An 18,638-nucleotide genomic window follows, 5' to 3' on the forward strand; every position below is an offset into this window, starting at 1 on the left:
ACTTATCTTACGTTATCTTGAATACGACAATATTACCGTGTTCACATGAAAGAACGTTCTTTAGTTCAAATTTTGAAATGTGCGCGCGTTTTAAAAGAAATGGAGGGAACAAGAAATGAAATTTATGATGTAGAGCACAAAAAGATGAAAACAAAATATGGCAACCAAGATAATTTTTTACCTGCAATTTGGCATAGACTCGTAGCTAAAAGCTCAATTATATATGGTATTTAGAAACGTGTACTATACTCTTTTAGGGAATTTGCAAATTTAAAACATTTATAAATGCACTCTTGTTTGTTCTTGCGGCAGCTTTTTAAAATCTTTCTTGCTCTATATTTGAATGTTGTACTCCCTCCAATTCGCAATATATATGTTGTTTAGGACATCGACATGGTACTAAATGAAGTTTTGAGCAATGATTTGTATGAAAAATGATGTTTCTAGTATGGTGATTAAATATACTAAAAGCACGTACTTTTCATAGTGAGTCTAGCACCATCTATCTTACATTATCAATATTTGCAAAAAGTATTTCCTTAATTTCAAATTGTAGGTCGTTTTTATTTTTCTAAATATATAGATTTTGTTACGTATCTAAGCATAGTGTATAACTAGATGCATAGCAAAAATTATAAATCTAGAAAAATCAAATTAATCTATAATTTAGAAAGTAGAAGGAGCCACAAACAAAAAAAAGGAGTCTCGTGAAAGCTTCTCCGTGCCAACAGAGAGAGCAAAAGGAGCGATCCTCATGGGTCGGTATGCCAGGGAAGCTTTTTGGTTGGGCTAACCTAAGTACCTGACCAACAATGAATCCACGATGGATGGTTGGTTAGCTTAGCCCACCACGTACGGCTTGACGGGCCTGTTCCATGCTGATGGGCTAAATTAGGCAGCTGGGCTTAAGCTTAACCGACCGGCGGCGGCGCAGAGGAAAGCGGAGGGCCTGAAGTGGTGCGACGGCAGCCGGAGATGATAGTGTGTCGGCGGGGAGTCGGTGGCTTCTCTGCCCCCGCGTACATGGAGGGTTGGTGCCGAAGGGCGGCGGAGCGGCGGCGATGGCCACGTTTCCCACGCCAAATTGACACGCCTCTGCCTTCCGGCAGTGCGGCCACCGGCCAAGAGTCTTATTTTGGGCAGCATGAAGCGAGGTCGATCGGCCGGTGAGTCCAGGGTGTCGATCGCGAGTGCGTGCCATGCCATGGCTTGTGTTCGTCGGTTAATTTTGACGCCTGCCTGCGCTCGGTCCAGCCAAAAGTAGCTTCTTTGTTCCAGCCGAAACGGCCGGCGATCAACGGCCGCGTCCGCCAGCTCCGTCCTCTCATGGACGCGTATAAAACCGAGCCCACCCGCGACAGTTCCTCCTTGTCGGAGCTCCGTTTCTCGCCCGCCGCGAGCTCCGGCCAATCGCCCCTGCTCCTCCATGTCCAAGCCCGCTCTCTTCTCCGCAGGTAGGATGATCCGATCGAACATGTTGCTGCTTGAACAATCTTGTATCTTTTGTAACATTCCCCGATCAAGATTGATTCACCTTGAGCCGCGCGCAGATCCGTGGCGTCCTCGCCGCGTTCTGCGGGTCTGATCCGGAGAGCGGGCGCGGCGGCGAACGGGGACCGGGCACGACGACCGTGACCACGGACCGCTCGTGCCGATGGCGCCCCCGCCGGATCAGGCGGGCTCCGGCTCCGGCGCCACGCCCGAGGCGGCGGCGGCGGGCGAGCTGAGGAGGCAGGCGTCCTGCACCTGCGCCTGTGACCGCGAGGAGCCCGCCGCCGTCGCGCGCCACGAGCGCAGGCTCTCCGCCTCCACCTCCTTCCCGTCGCCCGCCGCGTCGCCGGCGCGCTCCACCTCGTCCTCGTCCACCAATTACCTGCCGGCGTCCAACAAGCTGTCGTCCGAGAGCATCCCCTTCGCGGTGCCCGACCTCTCGTCCTTCTCCTCCTCCTCGTCCTACGAGAGCTTCTTCCACATCGAGGCGTCCGACCTCGCCGGCGGCGGCTCCGGCGACTACCTGGACTTCGAGCCGACGACGCGGGCGCCGCCCACGGTCCAGACGATGGTGCCGCCGGGGCAGCAGCAGAGGCCCGAGGGCGCCGGAGCCGCGTACGACCCCAAGCGGCTCCCGTCGTCCATCTTCCGGACGCGGTCGACGACCCCCGCCGACTGGAGCGCCACCTCCAACGAGTCGCTCTTCAGCATCCAGCTCAGCAACTCCAGCGACCTCACCGCGTTCTACGCCGACATGTACTACGACGCCGCGGGGTTCCCCCACTTCCCTCCCATGGGCGGCGAAGCGGCCCTAAAGCATTCGGAGTCGTCGGTGCGCTCGGGGGGGCTCTGCGTCAGGCACGACTGCGCCAGGTGCAGCGGCAGCGGCGGCAAGACCAGGAAGTCCGTCAGGTTCGCCGCCACCGAGAGCGTCTCCACCACCGAGGGCAAGCACGCCGTCGTCGTCTCGACGTACGTGACTGAACTGACCCCCATCGTTTGCTGGATGGTTTGCTCGATCCTGACGTCGTCATCCTCGATCCTGACGTGCGAAGGTCTGAATGGTTTTGCAGGCTTGAGGTTGCCATGGAGGAGGAGAAGGTTCCGGCGTCGGCAAAGAAGGCCCCAGCAGCGGGGTGGTGCGAGTTAGGGTGCTGTTGGCCGTCGCCGACGACGTCGTGGTGGCCTCGCTGCTGCGTGTGCTGCGGCTGCGGCTGCCAATGCAAATGGTGGCTTTGAACTTGGCGGGAAGGGAGAGAGCGCGATGTACAGTGAAATGAACTCCTCGTTATTTTTTTTGAAAAGAAAAGAATGTGCCCTGTACATATATGGGTAGGCATAGTGGTGGTCTGGTGGATTCAGGATTCGTAAGAGTTCATTAAGGGACTGTGCATCATCCAACGAATTCCTCTCTTTACCTCTCCGACTCTTTAACTTGCCTCTCCAAACGAAGCATCCACACATTATCCCTAGGCATCGCCAACTTAATTTGGGAGGACAGCCAAAAAAGAAATGAATCCCTAGTGCTTGAAGTACGTCATTGCGCTTCTCAAGATACATTTCCCTCGAGTGGTGGTGGGGCGCGTCGGAGTGGGGTAGCCAAAGGCTTCGATCTTGATAGCCTTCCGGAGTTGGCTGACTAGTATCAACAGGCTGCGGAGGAGGTAGTCAAGAAGTTGGACCTGTAATAGAAAAAACTATGATGTGTATCAATCTGTGTCATGAGATAAAAAACTAGTCAATTAACTTATGTAAAGGAAAACTTCTTCCCTCCCTTGGTATGTTTGACAGGACACCGTGTGGTCGGCCTGTAGCCGCTAAGCACCTAGCCTTGTCTGGCCAGCACTTTACTGAGAGTGGATCTCGAGCTTGTAGAGGAGGTGAACGTAAGGTTGTCTAGGTTTCGCATGTGAGTTAGTCGCAAAACCTTGAGAGGGGTAGGAGAAATGTTGGGACCCAGAGGTCGGCGCGTAGCGGGGGAAGCCCCCGAGCGTATAGGCGAGGGTGTGGTCTATCGATCAGGTCGGACAGCCCCTGAGCATTAGTAAGAGCTCGGGTAAGAAAGCAAGAAGGTAGTAGGTACGCAAAGAACCTCTGAGGTTTTATTTATTCAGTGTAAAGGGTATAAAGAGTACATAGCTTGAATGTTCTAAGGGTAGAAGCGTCACAGGTGTTGAATGTTCCATGGGTTAGGGACGCCTGAGCCGTCCGCCCACTGCAGCCGATAAGTGCCGAGCTGGATGACTTCTTTAATGATGAAGGGTCCCTCCCATGGGGCCGACAACTTGTGCATGTCCTTGGTGGATTGGATCCGGCGGAGCACTAGGTTGCTGACATTGAATGAGCGTTCATGGATGTTCCTGTCGTGGTAACGTTAAATCTGTTGCTCATGCCGTGCATGCTGGATGAGGACTGCCACACGATGCTCTTCCAGGCTGTCGATGTCGACCTGCCGACTCTTTTCTGCTTCCCCTTCCTAGAGTCGAGCAAAGCAAGGTCGTCAGATTGGATCTGGAAAGAATGCACGAGTTTTTTGGAAAACACGGCAGCCGAGTTCTTAATGCTAAAAGGGGCGCGGGGAGAGCCCTGCGCTGACCTTCCGGGATGTAGTGCTGCCTCGGAGAGGTTAATACACTCAGTAATGGTGATACTGATGCGATCTAGCCCCGCGATTAGATCGGAGGGTGTGGGTGGGCGGGTTGTCACGAGGATGCGCGAGATCCTCTCTGAGAGAGAGAGAGATCGCCGACCTGCTGGGTAAGTGGCGTGATGATCCTCAGTGAAGGCCTTGCTCTGTCGATGTAGATCCAATGGATGCAAAGCTGGCAGTGGAGACTAAGTCGACGATGGAGGCGGCGGAGTCGGAGTCCACCGGCATGCTCCCAAAGCAGAATGCTCCCAAAGCGGAACTGGATCAGGTTGGTAGGAAGTACTTCATACTCTCGGGGAAGATGACACTGGGGCGGGATGCCATCGAGCTCGCTAGGGAGGATCTCATCATCACCCCTACCTGACGTGCCAACTATTGGATTTGATGACCGGCAGTCCACCAGGGGTTACCCAGGTGGTAGATTTGTAGGTGGGGGAGATCTTAAGATCAAAAACTTGAATGGTAACACAGAGATGTAAGGTTTAAACAGGTTCAGACCTCTAGAGAGTAATATCCTACATCCTGTGGTTTGGTGGATTGTATTGCTGATTGCAGATGCGAAGAGTTAACTTGAGGTGGGATGAGTCGAGTTGCCCTCGGGGGTGTCCCTGGCCGCCTTATATAGATTGACGACCTAGAGTTACAAGTCGGATAGGATCTAATTTTAGTTGGTTATTACATGGAAAGCAATCTAAGTCGGTTTACAACAAGTATCCCATGATATTCGAGCAAAATCCGTTCAGCCGGCCTCCAAACTTGTGTTCCACGTATCTTCATACCTTGACCCGCATGATATGGTCAGACGGACCTACTTGTTAGGCCAACTAGTATCCTGGTCGGTGGGGACCCGTGGGTACCCTTATCCCTCAAAAGGGAACTTTCAAGGACTAGACCAATTAAAGGGAATATATACTAGTCTCACACCTTTAAAACTTGTCACTTCATATTGGGATTTGGAGCAAAGTTCAAAATTTCCATCAAAAATCGGTCCTACATGTAGTGACCAATAAATGGTCATGCATGTATTGCTCGTCAGATCGGATTTAGTCTGGAGTTCCAAATCAAATTAACCTTAATGAATAACTAATGAAATTTTAGTGAAAAATTGACCAAAATTTAAAATTGTAGCAAAAAATTAGTCTCCGTGCATGATTGTTCTCCGACAATTCTTCAAATTTCTTTTCATGCAAATTTTATTCTTTATGGTTTTTAGAAAGTTATAATTAACTTATATACACAATTTTACATATACCTTCTTTGGATACCTCTTTAGGATAACTTCTCATGACAACTTTCATGGTAACCTTTTCTAGAAGAGTTTTTCATATAAATTTTTAAAAATTAAGGAAAACTTGTATTGGATAATATCTTATAAAGATCTCTTGAAACAAAGTTCTTTGAAGAACATTTGAAAACACAAAGTTGTACAGTAAACTTTTGTAGAAAACTTATTAGCACACAACTTATACAGACAATTTTTTTTGATAACTTCTCATGAAGATCTCCTTAAACAAGTTCTCTAGGAAGCAACATAAAATTTTCAACAAAGTTTTAGAATACTTACTAAAGCACCCTAATACAAGTTTTGTGGAAGGTTTAGAACAAGTTTTCACCGAGAACTTATTTAAAAGTTTCTATTCTATAAGAGAAAAACAAATAAGAATGAGAAAAGAAAAATATATGGTAATGTTGCAGGGAATCTTAGAAAAATCTGACGGCTCGACATAGGCAGGGGTGGAGCCAGGATTTGATGTAGGGGGCAATGGACAAAGCAAAGTAGAACTGATAGTCATGTGAGCTGGTTTTAGTCACATATAATAATAACATATTTCACAAGTCTTAACTAAAATAAAATTACATATCTATCAACTTAAATTTAGCTCTTCGACTAGCAGCAAGATCGTACGTTGTAATAATATCATCAGTACTGAACATAATAATTGATGCAGCCAATTCCTTCTCAATATAATTACCAAACAATCTCGCAGAAATCTATCTCCCATTATACATCTGAGACGTGTCTTCGCAAGTTTCATAGCTGAAAAGCATCTTTCGGTGGTTGCAGTTGATACTGGAAGAGTTAATACTAATCTTAATAACTTGTACACCATAGGATAAGATGAATATTTACCTGTTTTAAATAGTCCACTTGTTAGATCAGCAAATGTTGATAATTCCTTTAGTTCTAGATGGTTGCATACATCAATTTGAAAATGTGGCAGTTGATACTCCAATTGAGCTCTTTCTTGACTTGAGAAGTCAGCAGGATAATATTTTTTCCACCAGAGTGCATATATTTTCTTCTCATAGGATCCAAAGAAGCACAAAGGGACAAAAGCTCTGTCACTTGAGAACTGAATCGATCTTCTAACTCTGCTAGTTGTTGATCAATTGCAACATTAAACACATCTACTTTGTAATGGTGAAAGGCTGTGGTGTTGTCACTCTTGTTTCGAGATTTAGTCGCATCAACATACCTACAAATGGGAAGATATGGATTGATTGATGAACAAGTACAATTTTACAAAAGAATAAATATGATGTAGCTTTCATACTCAAATAATTTGAGGGAAAACATACTTCTTACTTAGATCCGGAATATCAATCTCGTGCTTTCCACAAAACAATTTGACCTCCTCAAGAAGAGGTTCCCAGCCATTATTTCGCAACTCACCAAGCAACACTTTTGTGGTAGAAACAGAATCCACCGCATTTAAGATATCAATGCTCTTCTTTTGGAGTGTCTGGCACAACATATCAGTGATCTTCATAATCTTTTCCATTAGGATTAGAATAAACACAAAATCAATTGTGACAATGATTCGTAAGGCACCACCGGCATATCCCCGAGAATACTTCAAAACTGAATGATCATTAGCAATGCTGCGTAGGACTGAAACTGTGGTACCAAACATCTTTTTTAAGCTTAGAATAGACCTATAGTTGGAACTCCATCTAGTGTCCCCTGGCCTTTGTAAGGAGGAAATCTGATTTGCCCCTCTACCTGTGTCGAGCTCTCCCAATTCAATTTCACGGGCAATTTCCTCTTCTTGATTTGCTAGCAACTCATCATTGCACTTAGGAAAATCACTAACAACATTTATGATGAAATTTGCATGCTGAAAAAAAATTGTGTACCTCATGTACCTCCCTCGATGCTGCTACAAGGACCAACTGAAGCTGATGAGCCATGCAATAAATATAATATGCATATGGGCACTCATTGAGAATTAGAGCTTTCAATCCATTCCACTCCTCTCTCATGTTACTGACCCCATCGTAACCTTGACCTCTTATATCTTGTGTGCTTAGGCCATTAGCCGAGAGGACAGCACAAATTGACTCTTTAAGTGTCAAAGCTGTAGTATCACTAACATGGATCAGATCAAGGAAACGCTCCTTTATAAGGCCTTCCTTGTTGACAAATCGCAGTACTATCGCCATTTGCTCTTTTTTGGACTCATCTCGACCTTCATCAACCATTATGCAAAATTTGCTATTGCCAATTTTCTTCTCTAATTGATTTCTGCACTTTTCGAGCAAGTATGCTTAGAATTTCCTTTTGGACATCAGGTGAAGTGTATTTTGCATTTTTGGGAGCATTTTTCAACACAACCTCATTAACCTCCTTGTTATAGGAAGCCAAAAGCTTGAGCATGAAAATTACCCCTATTTAAGGAACCTGGTGATTCATCATGGCCTCTAAAGGGATAACCTTGGAATGTCAACCACCTATAAGTACATAAAGGAAGCAAGTTAAATTTAAATACTACAGAAAGACATAAGACATTGATCTTATTACCTAATGCAATCAATCATAGTCGCAAGCCTTCGTCTTCGTTTTGCAACCATTATCTCTTTTTCTTAACAATCACATTGTCAATTTGAGCCATTGTGTTCTTAAGATTATTAAAACACCGAGCTTAATAATTGTGGGCTGAGCCGGCATCTCCCATGTGTTTTAGAAAAGAACATTCATTTCTGTAATTAACTTTCTTCCAGTTCTAAAATCCCTTTATTATGAATGCATCTGATCCAACTTTCCCAATTGGCTTCTTGGAAAATAAAAAACATGGCAGACAGTAAGCACAATTTGTATGAGGTGAATATTCTAGCCAAGTAAATTGCTTGAACTAGTTACTCTGAAATCGACGACGACGAGCTAATTCACTGAGTGGGTACTCTGCCTAGACAGGTTGATATGAATCCTTTGAAATATAAAATCTCTGAGCTTCATCTTGTTGATCAGCTGGCAGTTCTAATATTTGAACATATTTACCAGGGTCTCTCTCAAATCTAGTAGCTACAACTAGTGGATACTCGGCAACCGCGGCTTCGATTGGTTCAGCGATAGCAGCAACATTACTCTGATTATTAGGATTTTGTACATGATCATTATGAGTTTCCCCTTCCAGATTAGGAGCTTCCACTTCCACGTTACTCTGACCGCCTCGGCTTGCAATGGCTTCAATACAATTAGCACTTGAACCAATCGGCTTAAAAAAGCTATTGCTGGTCTTTCTCTTCTTCATATTGTCTGAAATTAGAAAGGGAAATTTAGAATCACTAGTGACTGTTAATTAGATAAGAGAATATCACTAGATGATTTATGATTATGGATTACCTGCGGGCTACGGCGGTGTCAATTTTGAACAACGGCGACCGGTGGCGGCGTGGCCACGGCGGTCCGGTCTCCCAGTGGCGGCGGTGGAAGACGAATAGTCAAAGTCGAAGTGTCAAATGGAGGGTCACGATTGCCCATCGGTGTCAATTTGAATGGCCTAAGAGAACGTTTGAATGGGCCTAAAAAACAATTAATTGAATGAATGGGAGGAGTAGAGTGTAAGGGGTTGCCAGGCCCCGTGCCTCCCCTCCCTCCGCCACAGGACATAGGTTGTAATAGTTAAGCACCGATATTGCAATTATTGTTGCATGGAATATAGTGTTCATGTTGCGACAGGAATTTTCTACCCTAGAATCAAACATCGTAGCTATTTTTACACATTATTTTTCATGTAGTAATCAGTAACCGCTGACTATTAGTGTTACATTAGATAATTTTTAATGTTTCGCCGGAATGTGCAATAAAAAATTTCCGAACTTCCGAGCGCTGGCAGCGTTGAAAAAAGATAAAAGGGAGCAGATGCAGAGGGACGGGAGGGTCGTGGGTGTGCCGGTACTCGGTGTGCCTGCGCGCATGGATTCGTTCGCACGTACTGTTTTGAAAAGAAAAACAAATGTTAAGGAGTTCTTGTTCGCAAATCGCAAGAGACCAGGGACTGCAATTTCGGATTTGTTCTTCGAAGTATTTGAATGCTCACATTCTTCTCTTTCCCTAAGCTATCTGACGTCCTGACCCCGCCCGCCAACCATGAACGGAACGGATCTTGCCGCTGATGAATATTCCCGGGCACACGGACACGTGGGCCCCACGCCACCTTCCTCCCGGCCCGACGTGTAAACCAAAGCTGTCCTCGCTGATACGTCATAGGACCCAATCGCCACTCGCCACCACCGCTTCGCCTCCTCGTCTAGTCGTCTCCACCGAATCGAGAGCCCAATCGTCTCCACCGAATCGAGAGCCCAACACGCGCACGGAGAAGAAGCGGGCAGAGAGCAGCCAAGCCCTGCCGCCTCCAATGGCAGACTCCGACGATGCGGCGCCGGTCGTCCACCACCGCCCGCCGCGCCCGGCCCGCGGGAGCGGGGGCGCCGTCGAGGGCTTCGCGGCCGCGCTGCGCCGCCGGCTGAAGTCCGGCGCCTCGGCGGTCGCGCGCGCCAGCTTCGCGGCCGACTCCGGGGACGAGTCGGGCGCCGGCGAACCCTCCTCCTCGTCGCGCCGCCGCGACAGCAGCGAGGACGCCTCGTCCGCCGGCGGCGAGCGGGGCGGTAGCGGCGGCGCCGGGGGAGGGGCCCTGGACTTCTCAGCTTTCACCTTCCGCGCTGCCGCGCCGGTCCACCGGAAGGTCAAGGAGAGCCCCCTCAGCTCCGACGCCATCTTCAAGCAGGTGAGAGCAGCGCCTCCCATTTCAGTGCCGCGCGAGCTGTTCGTCGAAATGTCAGCTGCGCGGCCGATTTAACTGTCTTACCATGCTTTATCAGTCGATTTCATAAGTTACGACTTTCGCCTGCTGTGTGGTAACCATAATTGGGGAGCTTCCAAGTGCATGTGCGATAAAGGTGTCGCCTTTGTGGTGGGAATCTGGGAGGGGAAGGTAAGCATTTCGTGATGCAGGTGCATGTGAGAATCACGAAGCATACATGGCGCTATTGTTAATTGGCTCGTGGAATTATTACCTGTTTGAAGCTCCCAGCAGTTCATTTCGTTTTATACGTCATTTGACGACGTAGTTAATTAGTGGCATGGTGTGTCTCGAGTAATGTGGAAAAAGGAACTTTATTACTCCCTCCGTTCCAAATTATAAGTCATTCCAACTTTCTTGGAGAGTCAAACATTTTTATGTTTGACCAAAATTATAGAGAAAATTACAAAAGTTTATGGCACCGAATAGATATACTATGAAAATATATTTAATGAAGAAACCAATGGTACCTATTTGATATCATGAATGTTAGCACTTTATTGTATAAATTTGGTCAAACTTGAGATGCTTTGACTCTCCAAGAAAGTTGGAATAACTTATAATTTGGAACGGAGGGAGTAGTTGGGTACTGGTGGTTAGGTGCTGTGAGGTCAAATGACGTGACCCCTTTAGAGACATCCTATGCACCCCCACCATTTTAGTCATAGATGCAGGACATGTGTGCTTCAGCTCACATGCTAAAGTCATAATGAATGAGTCTATTCTTCTCCTTTTTCCTCTAATTTTTGCTTCCTTTTTTTGTATCCATTTAATCAGATGTCTGTTAACTAATACTTCTTTTTTGTTGTTTCTAACAGAGTCATGCAGGCCTTTTCAACCTGTGTATCGTTGTTTTGGTTGCTGTGAACAGCAGGCTCATTATCGAGAACTTAATGAAGGTTCTTATCAGACTTTCTTTCATTGAGCAAGTGGCTCTCGGTCTTTTTCATCACACACTACATATTTATAATTATTTGAGCTGTCCTTTTCTGATGCTTTCTGCAGTATGGCTTATTGATAAGATCTGGATTTTGGTTTAATACTACATCATTGCGAGACTGGCCGCTGCTAATGTGTTGGTACTAGTCAATACTTCTCTAGAGTCCACTTCTTCGATGGCTTGTTAGCTCTGAAACTTATCATCTTTTCAATCTTTTATTTTTTCAGCCTTAGTCTACCTGCTTTCCCCCTTGGTGCATTTGCAGTTGAAACGCTGGCATTCCGCAATCTTATTACTGATGCTGTAAGCAGATACATACTAGCTATAAACCTTACTTTTCCGATATACAGATTTCCATTAACAATTTATACATTTTTCCATATTGCATATGGACTATTCGTTGCATTTGATAAAAAGAGTTTCTTTTAAATTTGTTTATATATCATTGATTTATCATTTGCTTTTTTTCAGGCTGCTACCAGTCTTCACATCTTTCTTACAACATCTGAAATTGTATATCCAGTGCTAGTAATTCTTATGTAAGTATATGTAACCTTTGAAATATGTTATCGAGTATGCACTTTGCTCTGTATCAAGATATCATGATTGAATTTATCAAGAGGGAGCATAGAAGCAGAAGAAAATGCATGTGACAATATTCTGTTTAGTCCACATGAGGCTACCTTAAGCTTATTTGAAAAGTCAAATGACGTTAGGAACTCCATTATAAGCTTATTTGAAAAGTCACATCACATTTGGAGCTTTTAGCGAATAGATCTTTTGTACAAATATGATTTCATTCTGCTTTGTTTAATATCAAATTCTGTAACTTGGTTCAGGTGTGATTCTGCAGTTTTGTCAGGCTTTGTGTTGATGTTTATTGCCTGCATTGTTTGGCTGAAGCTTGTATCTTTTGCACATACAAACCATGACATAAGGAAATTGATCACAAGTGGCAAGAAGGTATGCCGTGTGTTCTACTGTTTCCTTTATTTATGCTGTATTTTCTCTAAGCTCCTCGTTTCATTAATGGATTAGTTAGCCACACTGAAGTAGACAAATTCCACCTTTTCTCATTTCACTTTTTTCTAAATACATCTGAAATACTACCTGATGGTATTAAAATCTTTTTGACGTGATTGAACTCTTTAAACTTTCTTTTGCAACATAATCTACCTCTCGTGCATTCCTGCCTGCGTGAGGGATTAAGAGTCCTTGGGGAAGCTGGGGCTTTTCTTCACTGCAGCATTTCCCCTTGCTATGGATTCCACTAGGTTCTTAACCTCTTCCCAATTCTTAAACTGAAACCTGCAATGTCTAATCCAACTCGGCAGATATTGGCATTTCTCCTTTCTTTTCACTTTAACTTTCTAAACACATATGGAATGCTGTTCTAAACAAGAGGATGAAAATCCTTTCGACCTGATTGAACTAGTTCTTAAAATTAAATTTTGCATCATTTAACAAATTTCTTTACCTACTTTAGTGATTTTTCTCCTGCTGTTTGGGAATTCTTCTAGGAGTTGTAGCATGTGTCACCAGTATATTAACATAAAAAATAATGGAAAAGGTCCATTTTACTACCCCGAACAATCCACTTTGTCCACTGCCCTTGAGCAATGTTCGGCCTGATGTACTCCCCCAAACTATTTCAATTGGGCCAATCTACCCCCAACAAGTTTTGTCTTTTTTGTTTCTCCAATTACCAATTGAGTTTTAAGTTCAACTTTTTGGGGTGACATAGGATATCATAACTTATAATAGAAAAGTACATTATGAATTTTCATGATTGTTTTCATAGGTTAGGAGCATATTAATCCAAGATATACAAAATTGCATGAAAATTCTTAAAGTATTTTCAAACATAGGGTATCATGCCCCTATCAGCTCACAAAAGTTGAACTAAAAAACTCGACTTGTATGCGGAGCAACAAAAAAGACAAATGTCGATAGGGGATAGATTGGACCAAATTAAATAGTCTGGGGGAGTATTCAAAATTTTGTTCAGGGGTCAAATGGACAAAGTGGATTGTTCAGAGTAGTAAAATGGACTCTTCAAAAAATTTACAATGAACTTTGATTCAGTTCCTGAGAAAATTCATGGTCTGCTGCCTCGCATCCCTGGTTGTTCCTTCATTTCCTCTTTTACCTTTTACTTTGCTACTTTTAGAGTTGTTCATGGTAGTTTGGCCTTGTCCAGCCCACGGTGCGGTGCCAAGCTTGGGCCTGGGAATCAGGAATTCAGGACCATTGGCTGGCCCAACTGGATTAGTAAAATGGTAATTAAAATAGACCATATCTGTATGTGTCATGCTTAAAACTATTGTTCTTAAGAATATAATATATTTTTATTATAAAAAATAATGAATACTGATATATTGGGCTTCCAGCCAGGAGCTGTGGGGTTTTCCAGGCCCAGCCTGGCCCCATGCATAAGAAGCTCAGTTACTACCACTTATGTTCTTTTACATATTTATCTGTTGTTGCTTGAGATTAACACAACCTTTCCTGTTAGGTTGATAATGAACTCAGCGCAGCTGACATAGATAATTTACAACCTCCAACTCTTGGGAGTCTAATATACTTCATGATGGCTCCAACACTCTGTTATCAGGTAATTTTATGTTCATCATGTATATTGACCTGAAGCAGATATTTGATTTTTTTCATTGCCTTTTGACTGGCGTTTTCTAATTAGCTGCAAAGGGGAGCTGACAAAGGCGTAACTTTTAGAAATGTACTGCTTTTGTTTTGCTTGCAGCCAAGCTATCCTCGAACTACTCATATTAGAAAAGGTTGGCTGATTCGTCAAATTATTCTGTACTTGATATTTACTGGTCTTCAAGGATTCATTATTGAGCAAGTAAGCCATTCAGGTATCTTTGTGTCTTGTAAAATATCCTCATGCAGTTCTTAATCTTTTACTGATGCTACAAATTTGCAGTACATAAATCCTATTGTAGTGAACTCTCAACATCCACTGAAGGGAGGACTATTGAATGCTGTGGAGACTGTTTTGAAGCTATCATTACCAAACGTTTATCTGTGGCTTTGCATGTTCTATTGCCTTTTCCATCTATGGTAAATTCCATTTTATACTATTTATAATTCAAATTCAAATCGATGGAGAATCACAAAATATAGTTATTCAAACATCAGTCTATATTCATACTTCCGCTTGGAACTTCCATGATCCAGAAGAAAATTATTTGTTATGCCCTTAAAAGTATGCATGCTTGCAGTTTTGAACTTATATACATTTATATAGGTTAAATATACTTGCTGAGATTCTTCGATTTGGTGACCGTGAATTCTACAAAGATTGGTGGAATGCAAAAACAATTGATGAGGTAAAATACTATTGTTTTGTAACCTAGTATTACTTCTTTTTTCAAGTGTAAGAAAAACTAGGTAACGATGGCTGATATTGTGTATGATGTTTGCTGCTGCTGCTGCTGCCTGTGCACTCGAATGGGATCAGTATTGGAGAAAATGGAACATGGTATGCTTTTCTTTTCTTTAAAGCAACAGTACTTTTAGCAATGATGTACTGTCAAACATGGTATACACCTTTCAGATTAGATATAACCATTTGAAAAGCCAAATCATATAAAATGGCCGGCCACTGAAAATTGTTGAGAAAAATGAAATCAATTGTCACCTCAACTCTCTTATTTGTCAAATTTTGACCCTTAACTGTAGCACCATCTAAATCTAGCATCCCAACAACAACGATCAATACTGTTTGATTTTGATACGACATGCCAGAGTTGGGTGTAAAAAAATGCCAACTTGGAGGAAAGCTGCTGCATCACTTGAAAACTGCCAAAAATGTGGTCTGGGGTCAAAGTTGAATGGCATTATAATTGTGGGTCAAAATTAGACAACCAGAAGAGTTGAGGGGCTCAAAAATGGACTTATTCCAGCGTGAAACCTGAACGTCACTTTTGCTATGGAAACTATTATAAGTTCCAAAGGTGGAATAAAGTTAATGAATGGATGATACCATGAATACGAATTTATTCTTCTGTAATGCTCTTTGTTGGTCCATCTATTGTATCTTTGTGACTAATAATGTCCACATTTTTGCAGCCTGTGCATAAATGGATTGTTCGTCATATATATTTTCCTTGCATGCGGAATGGTATATCAAAGGTAAAATAATATTTGCATGGATGTTTTTCTTGGTGTTGCTTCCAGTTTTCTTTAGACTAAACCGTAGCTTCATTATAATGTGTGCCTTGCAGATCCCCTAAACAATCAGTGCTTGTTCATAGTTTCTTATATTAGTGAAACTAAAGTTGAAGTAGTCTTAAACCTGTAAAGATTCCAGTAACAAAAGGTTTATCTGAATTTATTGAGCAATAAGGATGTGTTGATTTTTGTATGGATCTACTGTCTCTACTAAAAGACTACCTGCTATGTTGGAGGTGCCTATAAGTCTTGTCTTTTGTCCTGTTATTATTATTGCTGTTCAGAGAGTCATTTGTGCTTATTTTGTTGCAGGAAGTTGCTGTTTTTATATCGTTCTTTGTTTCTGCTGTACTCCATGAGGTAAACTTGCTATCCATTTTCCTTTTGGCTGCAGATATTGGTTATATACTGTTCTGCTTTTAAATGTATCCTGACATAATTTTGTTCTGAACTTAAAAGCTGTTTGGATGAAGTTTGCTCTTTATACTTGTACCATTCAGTATTTCATAGTCCAGCCTCTTTTGAGCAAATTATGATACGATTTCTTTTCAATTGTACACCAGCTATGTGTTGCTGCTCCATGTCGCATACTGAAGTTCTGGGCTTTCCTAGGAATCATGTTGCAGGTAATTGGATACAACCCAAATGCTGTTGATAATATCCAGCATTTCTTTTTTTTTTCTTTATTGGTACTCTTTATTTGGTAGATCCTCTGCTGTTTTATGAGTACTAAAAGATATCTACTTTGCAATGTGACTTCATCATGTGGTCCCATCTAATACGTGAACCTTTTCTTACACATGTTTCATTTATCCCTTTACCAGATTCCCCTTATCATATTGACATCATACCTCAAAAATAAATTCAGAGACACAATGGTGAGCCATGTTTTCATTAGTTGCTACAGTTAGGATTGTTCTTCGACGTCAACCTGTTCTAATTTGCTGTATCTCCAATAGGTTGGCAACATGATCTTCTGGTTCTTTTTCTGCATATATGGGCAGCCTATGTGTGTTCTATTGTATTACCATGACGTGATGAACAGGATCGAGAAGACAAAATAAACTTTCTGCAGCTCCGTTTTTGTGTTCCATTCTTCCATCAAATATGGAATCTGAAAAAGCAATAATTTGTGTGCACTCCACGAAACGGCATCCATTTTTGATCGCTTTGCTACAGCCGGCCTTCCAGTTTTTTCGTGGGAATCCAGTGTAGATCTTATTATTATGTGTATGATAGCTAGCCTCGTCTCACTCTTGTATCTGTACATAATTAAGCTTCATTCAGGTGAATAGGTGATGTTCTACATGTAATTGTAATGGAATATTATTCCCCTTTCTGCACTAGTAGTGCCACTGCCACCTGCTCATGATGTTACTAACATCATTTGGTATCAAGCTGGAATGAAAATAAACATGCATGTAATCTGATACGTCGATCTGTGATGCCGTCAGGTACTCCATTTGATTTATTATTTGTAATATCAACACGGTCATCAAAATGACACATCAAACTAATTAGTATGAAAATATATTATTATAAATAGAGAAAGTATGAAAAACATTTCTTGTGGTGAAGCTAGTGAGATTAATCTCATGGTGAAGTTGATTGGCCCCACAAGAGTCATATAATGACTTCTATTATTTTGAATCAACGGGTTATTTGAAAGCTCGGTGGCTCTGGATTAGATGTTTGTGTGCTGTCTGAAATGGAAATGAGTCTACTTTGAAATTGATGATGGAGATGGGACGGTGTCATGTAAGCTCTGAATGTCTAAGTTGAATTTTCTTGTAGTTTAATTTGGTCATGTAAGTTCAGAATTTCAAGTGGATGACAACAGGGTAGCATAATTGCGTTGAGCAGATCACCATGTGTAAAATTAGCATTACTATTCTTAGCAGCAAACGGTCGCAATTGTTACACATGTTTGTTGCCAATTGCCTGTCCAAGTTGAATTTTCTGTTAGTTTGGTCAATTTTCGCTGACCGGTAAATTGGCTTGGTCGGTTCCTTTTCTTTAACACGTGGTCCTTTCAAAAATGAAAAAAAAATGGCACGGACTAGATTGTCTGGTAACCGAGGTCGAACTGAGAAAAGGAAAACGACTTCTTTTTTTTTTACTTCAAATTTCAAACTGTCGACAAGCTGTAAAATCAGCATTTCCTGCACAGCACACGGCACACCATATGTAAAATCAGCATTTCTATTTTTGGCGACAAGCTGTCGCATTTCCTGCACATGTTTATTTCAAATTGCATGATGAACGATAAGTTGGAAACTAGAGAAGAAACTTCATCGATCTGCCGGCGTTCTAAGACCGGAACTTTGCTCCGATCTTGTGTGCCGTGCCCACGTCGGTGAGGAACGTCTTGGCGAGCAGGTCGTCGGGGAGCCCCGAGGCGAAGAGCGCGTCGGCGAGGAGCACGAGGCCTGGGTTCTGGCTGCTGAGCGTGGCGTAGAGCGCGGCGGGCTCGGTGCCGTTGTTGTAGAGGAAGTGGACGAGCCCCTGCGGCACGGCGAAGACGTCGCCCTTCCGGAGCACCTTGGCGTACACCATGTTCTCCGGGTACGACGACACGAAGCCGAAGTAGACGGCGCCGTCCAGCACCACCGCCGTCTCCGACGCCCGCGGGTGGTAGTGCGGCGGGAACACGGCGCCGGGGGCCACGTCCACGCGCGCGTGCGACGCGCCCAGCGTGTTCAGCCCCGGGATCTGCACGGACAGCGCCGTGAACCCGTACCGCCGGCTCGCCGTGCCGGCGCCGGCGCGGTCGACGCCGGAGAAGAAGAAGTCGTCCGGGGTCACCGCCGCCGGGTCCTTGCACGGGACCCCGTTCACGCGCACTTTCGATGTCGTGTCGGCGACGCAGAAGTCTTGGAGAGGGTTGGGGTCGAAGGCGGCGCCATGGCCGGCGACGAGAGCAACAACGGCAGCAACCACCAGAAGCACGGCGCTAGTAGCCATGATTGGTTGTTGATACTGGTGTAATGCTGATGAGTTAGTTTGTTGCTTTGGGCCTTGTGATTCAGGCACATATATATAGGGCAACTATGGCGAGGGTATGACGCAAGGACAAACAAACGTAATGGTCAATGTCATACAAGGGAATGGTCTCCAAATAAATTTGTATGGAGATTACTTTGGAAGGAAATAATCTCAGAATCGATGATGCTCCAGTCAATGAGGCTGTCCCATCCATTTGCAGGAGAGTATTATTTCAAGTCATCTGCAGGAGGAGTATGATTTCAAGTCATTTATTAATTGCTCAGGATGAAGAAGA

At 43.7% G+C, this 18,638-nt stretch overlaps 3 protein-coding genes across 5 annotated transcripts; 2 read left to right on the forward strand and 1 right to left on the reverse strand.

Moving 5' to 3' along the window:
• The first annotated feature begins 1,178 nt into the window (after positions 1–1,178).
• LOC117848990 (uncharacterized) lies at positions 1,179–3,057 on the forward strand. Its single transcript, XM_072292284.1, has 2 exons — positions 1,179–2,463; positions 2,565–3,057. The coding sequence occupies exons 1-2, from the start codon at positions 1,655–1,657 to the stop codon at positions 2,728–2,730; spliced, it is 975 nt and encodes a 324-aa protein (XP_072148385.1). The 5' UTR covers positions 1,179–1,654; the 3' UTR covers positions 2,731–3,057.
• A 6,584-nt stretch (positions 3,058–9,641) lies between these two features.
• LOC117849906 (diacylglycerol O-acyltransferase 1-1) lies at positions 9,642–16,790 on the forward strand. 3 transcript variants are annotated; one of them, XR_011897729.1, is made up of 16 exons: positions 9,642–10,149; positions 11,043–11,123; positions 11,230–11,303; positions 11,392–11,467; positions 11,636–11,703; positions 12,004–12,127; positions 13,680–13,778; positions 13,926–14,027; positions 14,109–14,245; positions 14,433–14,514; positions 14,646–14,666; positions 15,257–15,319; positions 15,412–15,594; positions 15,671–15,718; positions 15,922–15,984; positions 16,183–16,225. XR_011897729.1 is itself a non-coding variant. In XM_034731641.2 (16 exons), the coding sequence occupies exons 1-16, from the start codon at positions 9,781–9,783 to the stop codon at positions 16,420–16,422; spliced, it is 1,566 nt and encodes a 521-aa protein (XP_034587532.1). In that variant the 5' UTR covers positions 9,646–9,780; the 3' UTR covers positions 16,423–16,790. The 3 variants fall into 3 exon arrangements, 2 of the variants coding, with proteins under 2 accessions (XP_034587532.1, XP_034587534.1); XM_034731641.2 differs by lacking the exon at positions 15,412–15,594 and adding an exon at positions 16,318–16,790 and having other exon boundaries at positions 9,646–10,149; positions 16,183–16,236; XM_034731643.2 differs by lacking the exons at positions 9,642–10,149; positions 15,412–15,594 and adding exons at positions 10,294–10,356; positions 16,318–16,790 and having other exon boundaries at positions 16,183–16,236.
• Positions 16,791–17,544: 754 nt separating this feature from the next.
• Positions 17,545–18,384, reverse strand: LOC117849908 (germin-like protein 5-1). The gene has a single exon (XM_034731644.2). It carries the CDS (start codon positions 18,320–18,322, stop codon positions 17,669–17,671), a length of 654 nt encoding a protein of 217 aa, XP_034587535.1. The 5' UTR covers positions 18,323–18,384; the 3' UTR covers positions 17,545–17,668.
• Positions 18,385–18,638: the final 254 nt, after the last annotated feature.

This window comes from Setaria viridis, chromosome 3 (genome assembly GCF_005286985.2).
Source record: "Setaria viridis chromosome 3, Setaria_viridis_v4.0, whole genome shotgun sequence".
Taxonomy (NCBI): domain Eukaryota; kingdom Viridiplantae; phylum Streptophyta; class Magnoliopsida; order Poales; family Poaceae; genus Setaria; species Setaria viridis.